The 23,172-nt window shown below is 46.8% G+C and overlaps 2 protein-coding genes across 2 annotated transcripts in view; one reads left to right on the forward strand and one right to left on the reverse strand.

The window, feature by feature from the left end:
- Positions 1 to 7,412, forward strand: part of LOC132008180 (RING finger protein 24) — a 104,626-nt gene extending 97,214 nt beyond the window's left edge. The window contains exons 5-6 of the mRNA XM_059386603.1: positions 516 to 595; positions 1,322 to 7,412. Coding sequence (XP_059242586.1) covers positions 516 to 595; positions 1,322 to 1,460 — 219 coding nt within the window. The 3' untranslated portion in view covers positions 1,461 to 7,412. The remainder of the gene's footprint in view (positions 1 to 515; positions 596 to 1,321) is intronic.
- A 3,086-nt stretch (positions 7,413 to 10,498) lies between these two features.
- Positions 10,499 to 23,172, reverse strand: part of LOC132008165 (pantothenate kinase 2, mitochondrial-like) — a 42,496-nt gene continuing 29,822 nt past the window's right edge. Inside the window, 5 exon segments of the mRNA XM_059386584.1 lie at positions 10,499 to 11,066; positions 14,809 to 14,934; positions 16,511 to 16,634; positions 18,496 to 18,672; positions 19,881 to 20,134. Coding sequence (XP_059242567.1) covers positions 11,016 to 11,066; positions 14,809 to 14,934; positions 16,511 to 16,634; positions 18,496 to 18,672; positions 19,881 to 20,134 — 732 coding nt within the window. The 3' untranslated portion in view covers positions 10,499 to 11,015.

A 23,172-nucleotide genomic window follows, 5' to 3' on the forward strand; every position in this document is an offset into this window, starting at 1 on the left:
TAACTCTCTATAAGACACTGATAGAACTGTGCCAAAGTGAAGGGCCCCAGGAACTATAAAAAGCATGTTATCGCAGGCTGTGCCATGGTTTATAATTTCTACATTATGAAAAACAAAAGGAGACCCCCCAGGGCATGAGCCGTCCCCCTTAGGGGCTGTGCTGCTGAGCAGGCATTCCCTGGGAGTCAGCCCCACATCCACCACAGGAAAATTGTATTTTATTCAGTCTGTCTACTAAGAATAAACCTAAGTGAGACTCTGCCAGTGCACTGAAGTAAAGGAAGCTGCCTTTGCTGTGTCCTCCTGTCTGCCCTCTATCTTGAAGACAGGTGACAGGAAAAGCAGAAGACTCTTCTTCAGAAGACCTGGCGCATTCCAGCCCGTTTATTTCACTTAAGGAGTCATGGGACCTTGTAAGTCCCTTCAAATGGCTGGCCTCAGGGGTCTGTACTTTACTTCGGGGCTGCGAGTGTACTTAGCAGACATGTTGCCTCACCTGTGAATTTGTCTTTCAGCTCTGTGCAGTGTGTCTAGAAGACTTCAAGCCTCGAGATGAGTTGGGCATTTGTCCATGTAAGCATGCCTTCCACAGAAAGTGAGTATTGGTGTGGAATTACTTAAAGGGATCTGTGTTTGAGGTGTATTGAGCAAGTTGTGGGCTTGGGACAGTGCCAGACAAGCTTGACAGCTTTATGACTGGTCTGCAATGCAGAAAGCAGAATGTAGCCAACAGGGTGAGAGTGTGTGTGTGTGTGTGTGTGTGTGTGTACACGTGACATTAGGAGAGATTATGGTGATGGAACATGACTACCAGGCAGGACTTTAAGCAGAGGGCCAGATAAGCCACCTCCTTAGAACCAGGGCTATAAGCAGCTACTTAACTGGAACTTTCCAAGAGAACTTCTATTCTTAAAAACTTACTTTAATCAAAACCATGGTTATTTTAAATCAAAATAATAAAGTATGAATGTAAATGGTAGAGGAGGCCATCTCCCATGAAGACATTAATATTCCCCCTTCTCTGACAATTTTGTTATTTCTATTAAAAACTTTTATTTCTCCTACTTCCCACCACCATCCTCAGTGTACTTCATTAACAAGTCGGGATAATTTGAGAATATAGCATGCTGTGGTTTCTTAGTATCACCTTTTGGAAGACTAGAGGCTCTGGTGTGCCTGCTGGTGGACCTATTTGGGACCCGACTGTTCACACCGACCCCTGGCTATAAGGGACAGAGGTGTTCAACCCATGATGGAGGTGGGCAGGAGGCACCACAAGCATGGGACTGACCTCACCCTCCTGTGTTGTCTCACCTTGCAGGTGCCTTATTAAGTGGCTGGAGGTTCGGAAGGTGTGTCCACTGTGCAACATGCCAGTTCTGCAGCTGGCCCAGCTGCACAGTAAGCAGGACCGTGGACCCCCACAGGGGCCCCTGCCCGGGGCAGAGAACATTGTATAGCTCCCCCAAGGATCAAACTGCTGCGGGATCCAACGTCCATGTGGAGCCAGGAGGAACACAGGTGGTCTCTGTGTTGGCTGCTCTACCTGGGGCACCAGCTACCACTTCCTTTGCCTCGTGAAGAACTCGGGCCAGCTAAGCTGGAAACCCAGACTTCTGGGTCTTGTGACAACCAAAGCACGCTGACACTACCCCATGCCAAGAGAAGAGGAGTGGATGAAGGATGAGCCCTCCAGTTATTTTCAAGAAATGTCATGAGGGTCTCTTGCTGACGCCATTACTCTGTCTCCCAGATACTTATCTCCATGTCAAGGTGAATCTTTATCAAGCAGAAGGGAAGATAAACAGAACTGTTAGAGAAGGGAACTGAGGGCAGGTCTTTAAAGCCACCCCCGCCCCCTACCCTGTGGACAGATGAGCTTCTATGCAGACCGTGCATGCCTTTGCAGCAGCAGACCCTCCCGGCAGCCCCTGAGCCAAGTAAAACCAGCGGTTACCTCTGCGGTTACCTCAGCTGAAGCACGACTGGTTGCCAGTGATTGGTGAGGCAGTGCCAACAAGGCTTTTCACATTATGTTCCTTTGATAAGGTCATCTTGGAACCCAAGGGCTTTGGTTATCACAGAGCAGCAGTGCTCCTCACCACCCCCTTCTCCCTCAAGTTCACGACACTTGCTTATCAAACCATCTGGAAACATTAGATGCGCTTGAAAAGGCCTGGTCAGAAGCCATTTCCTCTTATTTCCCCGACTCTCCAGTGAGGCCTGGCCAAGGTGCCCATCAGGAGCCCCAGCTGGGTGTGGACCTCTGAGCCAATGCCATCCCTGTGTGACCCAGAGGGCCTCAGGGTGCTGCCCACACCACCACAGGCACAGTATGGCTCCAGCACAGCTGCTAGTCTCAGCCCACTGCCTTGGTAAAGAGCTGCTGTGAGCCCCTCAGACGGCTCCTAAAGGGAGCTCCCTCCTGAGAATGGCCGGTCGTCCCAGCCCTGCTGTGATGAGGATGCTGACCCCCTTGCCTCTCCCCTCTCCTTCCCTCTATTCTCCTTTCTAGATACCGTTTCTACTTGAGAAAATGCCGGTCATTGATGTTTTAACAATTTGAAGCATCCCAAATAAGATCCTTATGTAATTCCGAAGCTGGGGATCCACTTGAAATTGTAAATAGTGTCAGGAAGCGCCTATGGGACACTGTTCCCCTGCTGGTGTGTGCCTCACTATTCAGACTTTGCGATAAGTAACTGAAAGTGTCTTTACAGGAGAGAAATGCATGCTGCTCTTTAGCCCTTTCTGTCCAACTTTTCTAGAAATGATTCCCCATCTGTTCAGATTTACGAATACTGTACAAATCAGCTATCTGAAATGGCTTTGGGTCAGATAGAAAGTTCTTTTCTTCTTTCTACGTCCTTCTGTCATGGGGTAGACTCCTTGTCAACAGCTTTGCTCCATCCCACAGGTGTGAGGAGGACAGTTTCTCGTTGGAAATGTGGTCTGCATGGTATAGAGAGTGGATGGAGGAAGCTTTGCTACTCTATTCGTGGCAGGTCTCTAGGGATTTTTTTCTCTGCGGTCTTAGAATGGAAGAGGGAACCTGTCCTTGGCTCAGGTGGCTGGGGCCAGAGGAGGAGGAAAATTCCCACTAGCCTAGGAAAGTTCTGGGCAGAATCCAGCTTGGAAAATTACAAATCCAGTTGGTCAGAATTGGCTGTTTGCTCCGTGTGACCTATTCATGGCACGCCAACTGGCTGCTGGTTAAACGGAGCAAGGAAGTGTGGGATCTTTTTATATGAAAGAAAGCCTTAGCCTGTTGGGCGTCCTTGAAAAGAACTTTTCATGCGTTCCTACTTCCATCGCTTCTGCGTTGTTTCCATAGCATAATGGAGCTGAATGCTGCAAAGCACCCAGTTTACAGTGCAAGGTTTCCAGTGACCATTTCAGAAATAAGCCTGCTTCTGGACTAGCCTCATTAGTGGCCAACACCCACCATTTCCCATGGAATGGCCTTGGGATGAATCTCACCTTGTCATTAATGGGGTTAGAACAGGAAAGAATTTTTCTCCTCAAAGGAGGAATTCTTGTGTTCTAAACTGCAAATGATCTCCGCTCACAGCTTCACCATGATTATAACCCATCAGTTGCAGCCTTTTTCTTCGGTGTAAGGAGACCGCCCCAAAGCCCCTATATGTGTAGGGAAGTAGATGAGTTCATTTCCTGTTACCACAGGAAGCACAAGTTGACATGGTGCGGAGTTCCAGCCGGTGGAGGAAAGTTCAGGAACACTGTGCACTCTCCGCTGGGCACAAACCCCCATGAGGTACCACCCGCGTGACCTCAACACCCATGAATGCGGAGCGCTTTGTAAATGCAGCTCTTCCCCCAGGGTGGGGCTGGACATGGAGCGCCGCTCGTGGTCATCTCCTTTCTTGGCTTCTTCGTCTCCCTGCAGCATATGGCCAGTGCCACGCACAGTAGTTCCTGCAACTGTTAGCAACACAGCCTGAATGCACTTGCTCCCCACATCTGGGTCCTCCAGGACTCTCTGCTGCACTGCTGTAACTGCCAGTGGCCAGCACTTCACTTTTACGTCTATCTTTAATTCTGATTAAAATACAGCCTTCTGTGGTAATGTCCATTTGGACACTAACAAGTTAAGAATCCCCTAATATTCTTGGCACAAGCTTATACCTTAGAGGCCAGCCTTGCCACATCTGTCTTGTTGGTGAGTTGATGGTGGCCTTTTGTTAATCTCTAGACACATGGGGCCTTTGGTCTGTCTGCTCTTGGGCCACTGGCTGGTGACATGGTAGTTTTTTACTTTCTCTTAATGAGTCTTAAGCAGCTCAAAGATCGGATGTTACTTGTGTGTTGTGGGTTTAAAGAACGTAACTCAGCCCTAACAGAACTCCATGGGTGGCTGCATCATTCTCTACTTATTGCTAGGGGTATAGTTGAATTTAGCTGGCTTTAGAAACGGAACAAAACCAGCCTGACTTGATAACTGAATGAGTAGGTGTTAAGATACTGTCCTCAGCCGCTTTTATTTGCCACAGTGTGTTTGGTTGGGCCTGTCCCTAGCAGGTAAGGTACTTGTAGTCTGCACCCACCCAGGCAGGGAACAGGACAAGACAGAAATGGCCAGATGGGAGCAGATAGCCCATGGGAAGTTTGGGGTGAGGAGTACAGGGAACATCCCATCATTGCCAGAAAGCTTGTTCTTGACATGTCTTGACAAATGAAGAACCTTTCCTCCAATGCCAAATCTCTTGGGCCCATCAGGGGAATGATTTGCCCTTTTCCACAGACCCACTTCAAAGCCTGTCACCTCCATGGCCTGCTCCTGCTCTGCTAAGCTATTCTGAACAACTATAGTAATTTTCTGAAAGGCTGAGAATTACAAAATGAACACAGGGAGGCATCCCTAGAGCTCTGGACAGAAAAAGTGCGCAGTGACTTGAAATCCTCCCTGGCCATTCACCAGCCAAGCGTCTTTATGCAAGTTAGCCTCTCAAAGCTGGTTTCCTTATTCATCACCTAAGAATTGTAGTAATGTCTTTGCTGGTTCTTGTGTGGACCAGCCACGTCCAAAGCCTGGTGGGAAGTTGGGCTGGGGTTGTGGAAGCTTCTGAGTAGGGGACATCATAATGCATGCCACGCAGGGCTCTTCTGTAGTTCAGGTAGCAATAAAACCTCAGCAGGAGCCTCCTGAGGGACAGGGGGCTGCCCCTGGGGTCTAGTTTTGCCTGGGCCCCTTCCTTTGCCTCTCCAGATCTTCCCTAGTCACCTCCATGTAACTTTGCCCATAGTGCTCCCTAAGTGCTATTCCTTAAGTTTTTGAGTAGGTAATCCCTTCACATAGTTCACAAATCATAAAGTCTTCCTTGCATCCCTGACCTGACAAGCCCAACTTTAACACCCCTTGAACTCCCCCTTTTAGTTTGTTCCATGTAGATCCTTCCAGTGACGGTTTATGCATATACAGGTAAATACACACGTGTATGTATACACGAGTGCTTGTGTGTGTATATATAATGTTTCTTTTTTTTTTTTCTAACTTATGTGATACCAGACAAGTATATCCAAGGAGCATTCCTATTCATGGGGGAAGAGCCACCCAGAAGGCAGAGTATCTGTAAAAGGTGAGCCCATAATTGGGGGATGTCTTCGCAATCACATTCCTTTTTGAATAAGGCATTTTTTATTGATTGCAGCATACTGGAATTCTTGTTTTCCATACAAAGCAGAAACAGCAATCCCTCCATGGCCCTTACCAAACATGCTCAGATAGTACATGAGCACAACCAATTTCTAGACTGTCTTCCTGGTCTGTGACGGGACACTCAAAAGCAGGTTCCACTCTCTTGCTGACAGCAGCAGTGCAGATCTCTGGTCCTGGTCCAGCAGTCTTTGCAGGGCCTGGACAAGCTGTCCCCACCCCCACCAAACCCTATCTGATGGGGTGATATCCGGCTACAACAGCCATGATTTCTTAGGTGAGATCCTGTGTTTTTGAGGCAGGGGATGTGAGAAGCAGCAGCAACTAAAGCCTCCGGCAGCCTTCCTTTTTTTGGGTGGGTGGGTGGGTGGGAGGTCTCAGATGCTGCTAAGCAGGTAGGTGGGCAGTCTCCAAATTAACCATAGATACACACCATTCAGGGTCCATATTGAAGGTCATGTGCTCTGCTCCCTTTCCCACCCCAACCTTTATGCACACATTAAAAAGAAAATGCTTCCCACAGAATTTTCTCCATTCAAAAATAGAAATTACTCCATCAGTCATCTTTTCCTTTAAAGAAAAAAAATGTCTTAAGTCCATCTTTGCCCCTGTAGAAGATAGAGCTGCTGCTTCCAGGCAGCTCTGCAGGGAGGGACATGGACTCCTGCCTCTTGGTCCTCACCAACCTCCCTGGCATCCTGCCTTCCCTTGGATTAAAAGTGCAACTTGGGCCCCTAACTGAAACTTGAAAGGAACTGTATGTGAAATGCCACCTGTTAGTGAGTATCTCGTCCTGGCTAGAATGTCTTCCGCACAAGCTATTATGAATTTTAAGTAAAAGAGATGAACATGTCTCAATTCGCAATGTTTAAGTTCTGGTAAAATCTGCAGCTGAAAACCAGAAATGGTTCTTTCATAGATAAGATGAACAAAAGATCCCACGTGCCATGGAATGTGCTTCCATTTGAGAATAGCAGGAGAAAAACGGGGCTTATTCAGTTTGTTCACCTTCAGAGCCCAACTTGTTGTAAGATGCAAAGAGTTTCATTCCACTTTTTAGACCAAGCATCGCACCCTTGGCTTACCAACCCAGAGCTCACTCCTGTGGCTCTGGGGTCAGGGAGAACACCCACACTGCTTCAGGGACATGAACCTCGAATGTGGTCCCCACCAGCCAAGGGACCTGTCTGTAGTTTGAGGAAGCTCCTCTCTGCTCCCTGTGCCAGTACCAGCCTGGTGGTCCTAAGTCTAGGGCCAGGTGCACACTATCCTTCCATATGCCCCTTCCCTCACAGGCCCTGCTAGAGAGAGCAGGTGGGGCCAGGATTAGAGAAGTCCCTCCTGGCGAGGGCCTGGTCTTCCGAGAGTGCTCCTGATACTGTTGTCTCTGCATTTCTTGATGCCATTGCCACAAAGGGAATAGTTTAGGTCCTGTAGTTTCTTTAGCCCACTGGATTTTATTCACTAGATCTTGTATAACTCCCTCAAAAAAAAAAAAAAAAAAAAAAAAGTTTATGAAATGCTGATTCTCAGGTTTCATAGACGTATTTGTACACTAAGAATTCTGCAGCAGAATATTTTTAAACATTCGCAGTTTTTTGTAAGCTATATTTTTGTATATTTAAGTGCTATTTTAAAATTTTAATGCATTTTTGGCTAATTACTCCTGTTTTAAAAACAAAACTTGCATGTAATTGACTTAAAACAAATGTAAATAAAAAACATGTTTTGAAAATACTTTGTGTTGCATTTGTACCCTGTAACTCAGAGGGACCTGAGGTCACCTATACCCCACTTCAGCCTGTGTAGCAGGAGTTGGAAAGCCAAGGTCAGTGGCTCTGGTCAAAAAGAGCTGGTCACCAGCAACATGGACTGTGATCAAGGCGAGCTTTCAGCCTGCACCCCATACCTCCTGGATACAGGGCCAGGGGTTAGGGTCAAGGGTAAAGACTGGAGCACCAGGTCACGGTGAGGGAGAAAGAGGCCAGGGCCCCACCTGCCTCCCTCCCTGGCCTTGGTACTGCAGATGCAGCTGGACATACCAGTGGTCTCACCAATGCAGATAACAGTACTCAGGGGAGTTGAGGTGGTGGAATTAGCCCACACCCACCTCTCTAGCTACATCACAGGCTTGGAAATACCAACTATTCTGTTAGAAGAAAAAAACCTCTCCTGGTCCAAAGTCACCCTGTGGCAACTGCCATTTCTCCTCACCGCCCCTCACTAGGACCCCTGAAGGTCAGCTTTGGCCCCACAGCTTGGGGAAAAAGGCCATCCATGAGCCTGCCACAAATCTGGACCACTTCTTAAACCTCCCCTGAATACAGGTGCCTAGAGAGCTCCTCTTCCCCAGCGGCCTGGGCAGCCGGCCCCACCACCGCCTTACTGAACCACTTTCTTCACAGCCTTTTCCTTCTCTGCCCATCTTGTAATTGCTATTCTCATTCTACCTTCATAGTCACTAAATTCCCACCTAGATACACATCATTCTCAGGTCTGAAATCTCCAATTAAAATATCCAGCTGCCTTTTTGGTATCAAAATCACAGTCCAAAACCAAGCCTCCCCAAGAAGCCTGGGTACCCTCACAGAGACTCCCTCCCCCCTTGCCAGTCACCACATCCCAGCACTCAGCCCTGTGAGCCTTCACCTCCAATCCTGGTTTAGGCAACCCCTGCCTGTACCCCCCACACGGTCTCTAGTTGCAGGGGGTGTGGGGACCCTCAGGCTACCTCATGATGGGCAGACTGGGAGGGACACTGCTGACAGAATGCAGTGGTACCTGGAGATGGGAGCTGATTTACGTTAATCTCGCAAGCCAGAGGTAGTGAAGTGGCAGTAAACTGGGATCAGGCTCAGGGAAGAGAATGTACAGCGATGGCCTTAGGAACACCCAGTGGTGAGAGGGGAAGGCGGTCACTGCCTTGGGGCTACCGGTCAGAGGCAAGGGCTAGGAGGGGCCGCCACCTTAGAGATCAGCGTCCATGGCTGCGGACTGCTGAGGGAGGTCCGGACCTGCACCTGTGGCCTATAAGGAGCAGCAGCTGGCACAGGCAGCCGTGGCCTGGGAGGCCGAAGGAAAAGCCAGAGGGGCCTGCTGTGTTAGAACTGAAGATGTGGACCTGAAACGTCCACCAGACTTAGAAACCACTCACTGCGGGCGCCTGGGTGGCTCAGTGGGTTAAGCCGCTGCCTTCGGCTCAGGTCATGATCTCGGGGTCCTGGGATCGAGGCCCACGTCGGGCTCTCTGCTCAGCAGGGAGCCTGCTTCCCTCTCTCTCTCTCTGCCTGCCTCTCTGCCTACTTGTGATCTCTCTCTGTCAAATAAATAAATAAAATCTTTAAAAAAAAAAAAAAAAAAGAAACCACTCACTGGTGACGGATCCGGCACCCTCCCAGCTAGTGACAGCGTGGGCTGAGCACAAAGCACAGGGAAGTCACGGAGACAGCTTCTCAAGAGCAGGGAAGTGTGGCTCCACGGAAGCAGAAGGTCAGCGCTCCGCAGAAGAGGAGGCTCTGCCAGCTCGAGCCTGGGACCTCAGGCAGGTTTGTTCCTGCTCAGCTGCAGGGTTCACAAAGGCTGCGAAGAGGCCAGCCACGTAAAGCACTGGTCACAGCCTCGTGAGCACAGTACACGTAGGGGGAAAGCAGGGCACCCCCAGCACAGGGGCCAGAGTCTCTGTGGGAAGCCGGCTCCCTCCTTCCCTCCACTACCATCTCTGGAGGGAAGCAAACGAAGAGGGCCTGGGGCACATGGGGCTCCAGAAGCATGACTGTGTATCAGCAAACGGGTAATGACACTGTCTCTGGAGGCCATGGGGAATGTGGGGTCATCAAGCCTAAGGAAGATTAGAGGTGGCCTGGGCTGAGGCCCCCACATGAGGGGCAGCAAAAGCGGAGATGATTGCCACCCAAGGGTCATGAGCGTCCCTCCAGCCCACCAGGCTGGCAGCACTTACAACCCACAGGCGCCCAACTGCATGAAGGGGCGTCCCCTGGGAAATGGCCGCTGGGCAGCTGCCCTTGGCAGGCACGTGCCTCTGCTGCCCTCATGCGGCCAACATGAGAGGTGCCAAGGGATCCAGCCCTCCTCCCTTGGCAACCCAGGGACCCTTCCCTCCAGGTGCCTCCTGCCCAGGTGCCAGGAAGGCTGCAGAGCCCTGGGGTTTCCTTCTGGTTCGAAAGCTGATTTACACAGACTCTTCATTGCTATCAACAGCGATGAAGCAGGCACAAAAATACACAGAATAAAATGTTACTCCATCTCCAAAGGGAAGCATTTTTTAAATGATTCTGCACAGCAGAAAGAAATCATTCTTAAGTCAATCTACCAAGACTCCATCTTAAAACCTCACTCTAATCACGCTACCTTTTAAGCCTGAACGTGCAGCCCTCATGCAGTCCCACCAGCCAGCCTGCCTGGCAATTTCTGGCAGGTAAAGACCCCGAGTGGGAGGGGAAGGCGGAAGTACCACACCCTGCTTCCTATGAGCTAATCAATGGACTTCAATTCCTCACTTTCTACAGTCCGAAACCACCAGATTCTCCCGATTCCCTGAAAAGATGTCAATTCGAGAGGCCCACTTTGTCTGGTTTTTAGTCTTCCGGATGGTGGTGTTTTTCCTACTAGCTTAACTCGCTTCAGACAAAATTATCTCCCACCCACCCCTGCCCCCCAGGAAATTCTGCCCAGGGTAGACTAAGCCCCATCTTTCCAAACAGACCTTCCCAGGACTTGCAGTGTAGAGTAACCATAACTGCCCTTCCAGAAATTGCTTAATTGCCAGCCAGAGTTACAAATACAGAATTACTCTGCCCAATCAAATTTGCAGATCCTTGAAATAAAACATGTTGAAATTATGTTCACACAAAAAGCTAAATGCACACCAGAGTTAATGCACAGATGATGATCTCCAAGGCCATACTGACAACACTGTGATTAGATTACAACATACAGTGCCTGCCTTACATCTAGAAAGTGCAACAAGACACAAAATCACAGCTGAACACCGAACAGCTCTCCCCTGAAGTGGCTCCAGTGACACTGAATTTCAAAAATACATGGCAGGTGTAACAAAGCTATACTGAAGAGCAACTTCAACACAGCAGACCCTCACTGCCATGGACATGGTCCACATTTTTATGTATGTATCTTTCCTTACTGGTTACTAGTTTAGACTGGATTTTTAAGGATTTATCTTGATGACTTAGAAAAATACATTTGTCCTTTCTTGCTTTGATTCGGGTAGTACACAATCATAAAATTGAGTAAGTCTCTTAAAAAACAAAAGTTCACAAGATCCCATTGTGGAATGTTCCAGGAACCCCTCCCCAGGTAATGATCAGGGGATCTTCAACAGCTCAAGAAGTGCTCCAACGGCTCCAAAATAACCCTGAAAAAAAAAAAAAAGTACACCAAAAATGAGAGCAATTTTCCTCAAACTTATTTAAATCACCATAAACATGATCACTAGTATTAAAGCCAACAGTGCCCTTTATTCCTGACACCCATTTCTTGAGCACCCATTTTGCTGAGCCCAAGGCCAGCCTGGGTGCAGAGAAGCTCTGAAGAGATCCCAGGCTGGGGAGGAGGGTTGGATGTCCAAGACCGCCCCACAGGTCACTATGGGAGGTGAAGGCAGCAGGAGCTTGGGGCCCATGGCTGCCCAGGGCCCTCTGTAAGAGCCCAGAGCGGGGCTGCCTCCTGCAGAAGGATGGGAGAAGCAGCAGAGGCCCAGAGCCTCTCCAAACAACTAAGGAATGAAGCGAAGATGGGACACGAAGTGCAGTGGAGCAGGAAGGGCTGGGTGGGGGTGGTCACAGAGGGTGAGGGCCTAACTGGGCTGGGGATAGAAGGGAGAATGAGAAAAGCGTGGGATGGATTCAAGACCTGCCTGAAGAAGGGGATGAGGGCAGCAGGTCTTTCCCTTGGGAATCCTTGCTTGCATCTGGTGACAGCACCCTGAGAACAGGAACACAGGAGCAAGAGAGGTGGCAAGCAAGGAAGGGCTTCCATGTGGCCTGTGCACGGCTGAGGCTGACGTGCCCCCGGCAGCCAAGCAGCCACACCCAGGAAGCAACTGGATGTCTGGATCCTGAACAAGACAGTGGGCAGAGGAATAGACAAGAGTGCGCTACTGCCACGTGGAGAGAGGGGCGCAGATGGAAAAGCGCCGTCTGGAGAACAGAAGAGCCCCACAGGGAGGGCAGAGGCATGGGAAAGACAAGCAGCAGCGGAAGGACAATGCCAGACCACCTCCAGAAGTAGTCAAAGTCAAATACAACCAAGAACCAAGACATTAAAGCCCAAAAACAGAAAGAAAAGAATAAAGGATTGAATGTAACAGAAAATGAGACAAAACCCACTCGGGAAGAAAGAGCACGCCAGCAGCGATCAGCAGAGGGCAGTCCTCCAGCGGTCTAGAGTCCATCAAGGTTGCCAAAGGATAACCAGTCAAGCACTTTCAGAGAGAAAGGACCAAAAAAGGACAGTGGGAAGATCCTGAAAGACCCACCCCTGGACTAAAAAGAATGTGCTAAGAGTCTCTATCATAAGTCACGAAAGTCCAGTGTGGTTCCCAGGGAAAACTATTCCAAGAGAAGTCGCCTCACTCGAGAGGAGCTGCAGCCTCTCCTCTCACTGTTTCCTAGCCTTGAGCACAGGCAGCCGCACGATGTGTACGATGCGAGGTCGCCAGTATCGGCGGGGGCCGCCCCGCTGCAGAGGAGGAGGGGTCACTGAGGGACCCCACCACTGCCAGAGGACGGACCCCTGGGCGCTCCCTGTGAGACCTGGCGGTACACTTTGCTCTCCGTGGCATTCGGAATAGCAAAAGAGGAGACGAAGTGAACCATTGGAATGAGCTCCCCTGAAGACCCAGAACCTCCCACCAAGTAGAAGGCATCCGCTAACACGAGCTACCAGACACTGTAATGAGAATGGGACATAAGGCGGACAGAGAGGCGGACAGAGAGGCTGACCGGAGCCACACACAGCTTTCACAGGAGTTTGACTGCGGAGTGAGGACGGGAGAAGATTTCAAGCCGTGAGCAGCCGTGGGCAGCCAGTTTCCAGGGGCAAAGCAGTGGGCGCTCGAGGCAGAGGCCCAGGCGCCATGGGAAGGACACGGCAAGACGTTCAACCAAGACCCTAAACAGAAGTGCTTTAATCCTAGCTGTCCTGGGGTGAAGACTAACCTAAGAATCCCCACATTCCACTTGGGCAAAGGTTTTCAAGAGGGTGAAATGGAGCAGGAGGAAAATTATACTACGATGTTGACAAGAAAGAGGGTTTCTTTTTATTCTAACATAAAGCGAAATGAAACAGGTCAAAGATCACAAAAAGGAAGATACATATAAAAGGTATAAAAAACGTAATGAGGGGCACCTGGGTGGCTCAGTGGGTTAAGCCTCTGCCTTTGGTTCGGGTCATGTTCTCGGGGTCCTGGGACCAAGCCCCACATAGGGCTCTCTGCTCAGTGGGGAGCCTGCTTCTCCCTCTCTCTCTGCCTGCCTCTCTGCCTACTTGTGACCTCTGTCAGATAAATAAATAAAATCTTTAAAAAAACAAAAAAACTTAATGATAGGGGTGCCTGGGTGGCTCAGTTGGTTAAAGCAACTGCCTTCAGCTCAGATCATGATCCCAGGGTCCTGGGATCAAGTCCCGCATTAAACTCCCTGCTCAGTGGGGAGGATGCTTGTCCCTCTTCCTCTGCTGCTCTGCCTGCTGTGCTCTCTTGCTCTCTGTCAAATAAATAAATAAAATCTTAAAAAAAAAAAATCTAGCAGAAAAGTCTCTTCAATATAAAAATAATAATTTGGTACCAATTTATTAATAACATCAAAAGTAAAAAAAGCATTCAGGGTAAAAATTAAAACGAGCAGCATAGACGCTGGAGAGACGGCAAGCCCAGCCCAGCTCCCACGCTGGGGAGTAAGGCGCTCGGCTCACCCTGGGCTGTGGGACTGGTGGTGCCCGCTGAGTACAGCCCTATCAGAGGAACATGCTGCTGCCTCAGAAGTACACGGTCTTGGGGCACCTGGGTGGCTCAGTGGGTTAAGCCGCTGCCTTTGGCTCGGGTCATGATCTCAGGGTCCTGGGATCGAGTCCCGCATCGGGCTCTCTGCTCAGCAGGGAGCCTGCTTCCCTCTCTCTCTCTCTCTCTGCCTGCCTCTCCATCTACTTATGATTTCTCTCTGTCAAATAAATAAATAAAATCTTTAAAAAAAAGAAGAAGAAGAAGTACACGGTCTTACACATCAGATTTATTCAGTAAAAAACTTTTTAATAAAATAAAGTTAAAATATTTGATGACTAAACTTTCTGAAAAGAGGAACTTGTACACTTGGAATTTTAACTATGAACTTAAGCCACTTCAAAAGGAAAAAAAAGCAAATTTAAGGGAAAAAGCCACCTCTGTAGCAGTTCAAATCTTACTCTGTCAATTCCTGTAAATACTGTTAAACAGGCACTAACAATTCTGAAAAATGTTCCTGATAACACTTTAAAATCCAACAACACTGGAAACTGTTCAACTACCCCACAACCAAGGGGACAGAAGAGAGGTCCCCTCCACAGTTACGGTTCTGTTTTCCCCAAGCCGGAAAAACAGTAAGGCACTTTCCCATAGCGGGTATCAGGCAGAGCGATTCAAGGATTCTCGTCCATTTTGTCATTTCTAGCTTGTGTAGGTGTTAAGTTCCATAACGGTGTGGTTCTAATCTTGGAATAGACTTTCGTTTGTTTTTAGAACATACATCTTAAATAAGTGGCACATGAACTGCATCAATACATAAAAACGGACATCCAAATGAAAAAAGCAGAACCCAGAGTAAGTACATTTACAAAATAAGTGTAATGGGAGAAAGATAAAGGGTGGTTCAGAACAGAAGAGAACCTTAAAAATAGAGGGGTTCAAGATTTCTTAAAAGTTGCTGAAGCTCACAATTAACCAAAAACTTCCCTTGCAGTAAATCAGGTAAGAAACAGCTCTTGAACATTACAAAGTTAAACCCTGTATCATACTTTCACAAAAAAATAACTGAAGTCCATTTCAATGTTTACTTCGTTCCAACGCGGTGGGGATTGCATGCCTTTATGTCTGTAACATTATCGCAAGAAAGAAGTCGGCTTACCTCGTGTTCCGAAAAAAGTGCTTTCAACTGCCCCTTGGACCAATAATCCAAAGCATATGCCAAAAGTCGCATGGCGATCGTATTAATTCTCAAGAAATTTCCAACAAATACCACCTGGTTAATGTTCTGAGCACATCAAAAAAAGGCAATTAGTTTTCATCTTAACTTCTGTTCTCTCGTAAAAGCTACCCCAAACAGAGCACCATGTACATGGTTTTTAGCAGCAACTTGACTGCTGAGCAAAAAATAAAAAAGTATTTACATTTAAACCAGTTGGTCCAAGGCTACTTAAATTTGAACCCAGACAAACTCTGGACCGACCTGCTTCAAACCATGCCAGAAAATGTCACAAGAGAAAACAAATTAGAAAAACCATTTGTATTAAATATGACAGACAATAACTGCTATTAAAGTTTTAAACAGAAAAGTAAAAAAAATTAAGACCCCAAAGAAGGAAAGTGACACAAATAAGCAAATTATACAAGAAATATAATGGGAAAAAATTCAACCCCACCAGTAGTCGAAGAAAGGAGCATTTTAAACCTATTAAAAGCAGAACTGAAATCCCACTCCCAACCATCAGCCTAGTTAGGGTAGCATTGACGCACTCATTCAGTGCTAAAGACACCTGAATTCATAAGCCTTTGTGAAAAGCACCCTGGCAAGATCTACCAAAACTCCTGAGCAGGGTCATATCTTTAGAGAAACCTCACTCCAGAGTAAGGCCCTGATCAGAATAAAATGCAACCAGTGAAAAGCTTCGCACTTAAAAATGCATTCCTGTGGAGCCAACAGGGCAAGCAACCAGATACCCAGCTCCACATGATTGATGATGCAAAACCAAATCAAATACACAGCGGGGAAATTATGAGTACTTAAGTAAAAAATGTAACATGGTATGTACACCCACACCAACAGATCTTAAAACACCTAAGTACAGGAAAAGGAACATGCAATAAAGGAAACAGTAACTTTAACATATTCAAACGAAGAATGTTTTTAATTACTTGATGCTGATACAGTATCTTTTTAATTAAAAATGAGACAGTCTTTTTGTACCTTTCAAAGTCTCCTTTTTAAGCCACATGCCTCCATCATCTCTTTCACAGACTAACTGTAAACCAAACTGTGTAAGTGGGGACACGCGGTAGAGCTGCGCCCTCTGGGCCCCCCAGGGAAGGCCGTTCTCGGTTCTTTCATAGCCCTGTACAATGCTGCTTGACCTGAATGCTACAAGGCAGCACTGTAAAGAAGCTGAAAGCACAAAGACAGCTCGGCGGGGGCGGCAGGGAGGGCGGGCACTCCGGGGCCACCCCATCTTCTCTGGCTCCAGCAGCTTCCTCCAGAGGCCTTCCCGGGGACCGCAGGGCTCCGCAGGGAGCACAGGACCTCCAGCCAGCTGGCAATCCATCACCACCACCCACAGTCCCCATTACCGGAGTCCTGCCTGCCTTCCTACCCTCTCCCCAAAAGATATACTTTTACTTCTCGACAGTGCCAATACTCATCTTCACTGAGTAAAAAACCGATCAGTGAAGAGGAGTCTACATGTGAAGAGCTTTAACTTCCCCAATAAACAACTCCACCCCGTACGACTACACTGAGGCACCATCTGGACAAGACAGACATTGTACACAGCTGAGGCCCCTTAGCACGTTCCGTATTTTGCTCAGAGCACCTAAAGAAATCCACGTCCCCTTACTTCATTAAGGGCACACATTCTTGCTATTGAGCCAATGTTGTTGGTGATGGTGATCAACGTCGCTCTGGCGAGGTCCTCTTTACTGACTGCCTCTCGCTTCTCCTTGCTCATCATGTTTCCAAAGCTGTGAAGGGGGAGAAGAACACCCAGCAGCTGAACCAAAGGCAACTGGCCCAACAGAACTTAGAATAACATTTAAGATAAATGTGACTTTAAGAAGCTACATTGTTTTAATCTTCAAATTTTCTATTATGAAATAACAGAGCATCTGTTCAAAGAGAAACACAACTCAGAAGAAAGCTCTCAAGCATTCCGAATAAGAAAATGCCTCTCCCTGCAGCTTCTGCTGAAACCGAGCTTTGATAACAGGTCTTTGCACATCCAGTTACGATCTCCTCAGATCCACCGTAAGCCACTGGTGGCTCCTTCTGCAGCCAGAGACAGTTCCAGAAAGACACCTCTACTAGCAATCCATTCCCACCAGCACAGCCATTCCACTCAGCTGAATGGTCACATTCTGTCTGGGAAACGGCTTTGTCAGAGCGAAGCAAAAGCACAGACAGTGGAGTCCCAGAGTAAACTCCTTAAGCGTTTCAGATTCCCCTAGAACATGAAGTACTTCAAAGTACCTAAGCAGCAGAACTGCTACATTAATAACGGCTAGCAGAACACAAACCCGATCAAAAACGGAAGTGATTAACAATGCGCAAATGCCGCAAACTCAGAATGTGACATCAACAGCATTTACAAAGACCCGAAATTACCCTGCAAGCATGTCTATGTGTGATCCTTTCTCTATGACTAAAAATCATGTGTCCTGAGGGGCACATGGACGGCTCAGTGGGTTAAGCCTCTGCCTTTGGCTCAGGTCAGGATTCTAGGATCCTGAGATCGAACCCTGCATCAGGCTCTCTGCTCAGCAGGGAGCCTGCTTCCCCCCTCCCTCTCTGCCTACTTGTGATCTCTCTGTTAAGTAAATAAATAAATAAAATCTTTTTTTAAGACATCACCTGTCCCAATACACAGAAAACAACTCTTTATCTAAACGATCTGGAAATGAAATTTAAAAAACAATTCCTGGGGTGCCTGGGTGGCTCAGTCTGCCTTCGGCTCAGGGATGGCTCAGGTCCCGATCCAGGGTCCTGTTATCAGCCCTACAGCAGGCTCCCTGCTCCGCAGAGTGTCTGCTTCTCCCTCTTCCTCTGCCCCGACCCCATGCGTGCTCTTTCTCAAATGAGTAAAATCTCAAAACTAAAAAACAAACAAACAAACAAACAAAAAAACCCAATTCCCTTTATAATAGCATCAAAGAGAATAAAATACTTGGAAATATATTTAACAGAAGAAAGTATAACACTCTATACTGAAAACCACTACCATAAAACATCGGTAAAAGAAAAACAAAACTCTAAATAAATGGAAGGACATTACATCTTAGATCAGAAGACTTGATAATGTTAAGATACCAATATTCCCCAAAGTGAGCTACAAATTCAACACAATCCCTATCGAAATCCCAGCTGCCTTTCTTTGCAACTACTGACAAGGTGATTCTAAAATTCACCTGGAGATTCAAAGTACTGTTTCATGCGACCACATAGCTGAACCTTGAAAACATGCTAAGTGGAAGGAAGGCAATCACCAAAAACTCATATTCTAGGACATCATTTATATGAAGTGTCCAGAATAGGCAAATCTATAAATAGAAAATATATTAGCATTTACCAAGGACTGAGGTGGGGAAATGAGAAGTGACAGCTAATGGACAGAAGGTTTCTTTCTGGGATAGTGAAAATGGACTGAAAGTAGATTATGGTAATGACTCCACAGTTTAGTAAACATACTGAAAACCACTACATTTTATACTTTAAACAGGTGGCTTTATAGTATATACATTATAGCTCAATAAAAGCTGTTTAAAAGGAAAAAGACACACCCAATATTATCTTATTCCTGTCTTTCTTAGAACACACACACACCCTTACCTTGATGCCACAGCCCAGCCCGGCAGTCCAAACCTCTCATAGTCCCCTCCATAAATGTCTCGAACTAGTTTATCCACTTTGGTGCTATCTCCACGAGATGCCATTTCAAGAGCTTCTTCAAAAGTGGTACAGCCAGTAAGAAGACAGCAGAGACCAAAAAAAGTTCCTCCTCCAAGACTGATTAAAAACAAACAACACAGTATTACAACATTTTAAAAATAAGAACAAGAAGGTAATATTTATGAACCCAAAACCACATTCATACATCAACCCACTCTTGCGCCAACCCAGTCACGCTGATGCCTCTGGCAGGCAAGTCTGTGGGAAGACAGAAAACAAGGCGCCTGATATATACCATGACACATATTCACGTGCGCCAACAAGCGAAATGTCAAACACAGGCCTCCTGGCCCAGCCCCGTCCCCAGTGCAGTCCTAGCATCTGCTGTGTGAGGAGTCTGTGGGCAGATCCGCCCGCCACACCTGGGCCACATGGCCTTCCTTTGTCTCTCTAAACCCTGAGTCGCCGTGGCTTATCAGCACCCTACCCGGAAAAGAACTCTCCCATTAATGTGTTTCTCCCCCAAAATTACTTTTTAAAATTCACACCTGTTAAACTGTCTATCCCAATCCCCAGCTCCTTGTTCTACTTCAAGTCATCCCTAATCCTTAAACCACCAACATACTCATTCCTGCCTGCCACCTCTCCTCCCTGTTCAGCCTGCCCTCTCCCCCCGTCAGTACCTCACCTTTCTAGATCTCAGACCATCCCGTGGCTGGGTAAGTGTGCACACATACGCCTGTATGTATAAAATCGAGGCCAGGAGAGCCTGGGGGGCTCAGTGGGTGAAGCATCTGCCTTCAGCTCAGGTCATGACCTCTGGGTCCTGAGACTGAGCCCCACATTGGGCTCCCTGCTCAGCTGAGACTCTGCTTCTCTCTCTCCCTCAGGCTCTCCCCACCACTTGTTCTTCCTCCCTCAAGTAAATAATTAAAATCTTAAAAAAAAAAAAAAAAATCTAGGCTGGTTTCAAAGCTGGGATCTTGCCTTGCCTTCTCCTTACAGATGCTCAGCTTTGACTTATGGTATACGCACACCATACACTAGCTGAGGGCAAGGACTATGGGCTCAATGAGTCTGACAATAAGATATTTTACAGAACTCTGATAATGAAATCCTGAGCAGTACAGATTAAAGAAAAGTAGGTCATGATACCAGAATTTTCATAGAAAAACTATCTGTTGGCCTAATCCCAGAAAAAAAAAATGTTTTCCACATAATTTAAACAGATCCTTAAAAGTGTACTTATACACAATACCTGAAAACTCACTTTTAACCCATTACGATATCAAAAACAAGTAATAACCTTTATATAAAAGACCTACCTGGTACCCGTGACCCGCTTGTAATTATCTTTGGAATATACTGCTAAAATGCTAACCCCAGAGCCAATGTTCACCAGAAGCAGAGGGTATGGATTTTTCAAATCAAACGGTAACTTCTGACATTTTTCAGCATCGGCGGGGTTTTCAAAGTAATAGCACTGTGACCGTCCATTGAATCCAACTGAGTCAATGTATAAAATTCCTTTTACTAAGCAATCTAGTTCATCAAGTTTGCAAAGCTGAAGGTCACCTATCTGTAATGAAATAAAAATGTATTCAGACAAGCAAATACAACTCCACTTAATAAGGCACCCCTCTCCATTACACAAAGCACAGAAGTGCTCACAGATGTGGATTATTTATGCATAATTCACAGAACAGACCTGGGGACAGCACACACCTGGACAGACCCAACAAGACAGACCCACCCCCACACCCTCTACAAACAGCCTTCTCGGTGGAGACTTATGCTGAGACCCAAGCACAGGGACCAGGAGTCAGGAGCACAGGTCAGATCACAGCCCAAGCAGAAAGCTGACTCCAAGAAATTCAAGTGACTCAAACACCTGGTGACACATGGCAGGAGACATAAGAACTCTCATGTCTCTCTTCTGAAAGACCATCTTCAAGACTGGAGCAATACCAAAGCAGGCCACACTTTATTATTAATAAACTGATGCCAGAGGCAGAAAAATGTTGAAGTAGAAGGTGAGATTTTTCACTACCTAAACCGATTACAACCCCTGGAAGATGGGAAAATTTTAACAGTATCAAAATTTACAACAGTGTTATCAACTTCATTCCATTTAAATAAACGACTGATTGTTATTCATATTAGGGAGCACTGTACAGCAATGGAGAGTGAAGGGGATCTTTAGTCAATTAAGAACTGAAGTGGGAAGAACTCCAGGGTATGTTGTCAGTCAAAAAAGCAACTGGAGTAACATTTCATAAAGACCCTATCTGCCTGTTACTAACGCCAAGTTTATATGCACACGTATGTGTCATACATAGTCATGCCCAGATAATTAGGAAGATACATCAACTTCTGACAGCGGTAACTCTGGAAAGATGGCAGAAACCCCACTTCACTCCCTGGACTACTAACCCATGTGAACGTTTAGGGACGTTTATAGGCACGGAGACTCCGTATATGCGCAAAGGGAAAATGGCCTCCACTTGCTGAAAGCACTGATTTCTACCTAGAACTAGGTCTAGCCCCCAAATTCTCCCCCTTTATTCTACTCTCACTTGATTACATTTACCCTCGACTTATTCAGATCCGCCGCAGAGAGGGAAGTTAATAGGTACCTTCATATTAATCTTTAATTAAAACACCTACCTGGTACCCCTGACTCGGGTAAACCACTGAAAACCATCCCTAAGTAGGATCTGCAATTCCTCCTCAGACCAGACGCAAGCTCCTGGAGGATGCATCACCGTCCCTGCTGTAGACCTGCTTGTGCCCTCCCTGGCTGTCATGAATTCAAAACCGATTTCCTGACACGTGATCTCAAGTGCCAGCATTTCCACTTTGAACTTTCCATCACTTTCATCACTTTCCACTGGCCCAATCAGCTGGTCTTTTTCGTCCTAGAATTTCTTCCTCCTCCTTCCTCTAACTCCTGTCATCCTGCAGTGTCCTGCTAGCTCCTATCAAATCCCCACCTCTAAATGAAAAAGGACTCAATGCACAGCTAACCTCACTAATGCCAGGTATACAGAATGTGGGTACTGTACCAACAAGCAAACCCATTATGTGCCCCTGAAATCTGCATTTTTAAAAAAATTTCCATTAAAATGGCAACAGGGTAGGGGCGCCTGGGTGGCTCTGTTATTAAGCATCTGCCTTTGGCTCAGGTCCTGAGATTCTGGAACTGAGCCCCTCATCAGGTTCCCTGCTCAGCAGGAAGCCTGCTTCTCCCTCTCCCCCTGCTTGTAAAAATCTTAAAAAAAAAAAAAAAAAATTTAAAAGGCACCACGGTAAACTCAGTATTTTAAAAAATATTTCACTGTGGCTTATTAAATACTAGTCACCCCTAATGCAGAACAAACAGCATTTGGCGGCCATTCCATTTTCCTAGTTTTTAAGGACAGCACTGGTGCAGAGATGAGAAACCCCAACCGCCTAAGAACCAATTCCTGAGGTCCAAAATCCACTCTGCACCCTCCCCTTAAATTACCACACAATGCTGTACCTCTGGTAGCAACCTGAATGATTTTCAAATATATTCCAAAGGGCATCTCTACAGGGTCCCAGAAAAAGATTTTCTCCGTTACCTATCAATGATCCAGAGTCCACTATGAAGCTTCCGCAAAGGAGGGGACCGTCTCTCCTCCAGCTACACTTCCCCTTTACTCACGGGTGGAAGACAAACCACTGAAAACCAACAACCAAAAGAAATTCAAGCAAAGAATACAGAAACTTGTTAAAAAAAATCATGCCAATTCTATATTATGATTAAAGTCAGGAGACAGAAGACAACAAAAAAGAATAAGATCACAAACCAAACAATGACACGTGTAGAAAAAAGAGGTAGAATGACAAAGGAAAAAGCAGTTCTCTAAAATAACATTCTCATTAGTGGCATTAAAAACATGGCCACTGAAGATATTTTCAATCTATACTGCACCCAGAAGGTCCAGGTCTCGGCCAACTCACTTGTCCTCTCTCCCTCCTAACCCACCCCCACATCCACCTCAAAGGACCCAGCCTCAAGACTTTGCAGTGTTCACTAAAAAGAAACAAAAGCAGGTACCCACTGGCGCTCCCGCAGTGTCACACATGATTCAGACTCCTGCAACATGAGCACAGCACAATACGCATCAGAAGGCATTTGGGGAGAGGAGGCTCCACTGCTAACCATTTCCAACTACCCCTGAGACCGAATAGCCACTGCTTGGGACCAGAGTTCTTGTTGTTTATAAATAGTAAGCCTGCCAGGAAACAACTGAGCGGACAGGAGAAATTATGTGGTAGATGAGACGGGATACAACACTTGAAACGACATTTGAAGAAATGAAACAACATTTTTAAAAATTATTTTTCTTAATTTTTTATTTTTTTAAAAGATTTATTTACTTATGTATTTTTATTTGAGAGAGATAGCGAGAGAAAGAACACGAGCATGGGATAGAGAGAAGGAGAAGCAGACCCTACTGAGCAGGGAGGCCAACTCCCAGGGCTCGCTCCCAAAACCCCAGGATCATGACCTCAGCCAAAAGCAGAAGCTTACCCAACTGAGCCACCCAGGTACCCTAGTTTATTGTTTTTAAAGTAAGCTCCATGCCC

Source organism: Mustela nigripes, unplaced genomic scaffold, assembly GCF_022355385.1.
Source record: "Mustela nigripes isolate SB6536 unplaced genomic scaffold, MUSNIG.SB6536 HiC_scaffold_75, whole genome shotgun sequence".
NCBI classification, from domain to species: domain Eukaryota; kingdom Metazoa; phylum Chordata; class Mammalia; order Carnivora; family Mustelidae; genus Mustela; species Mustela nigripes.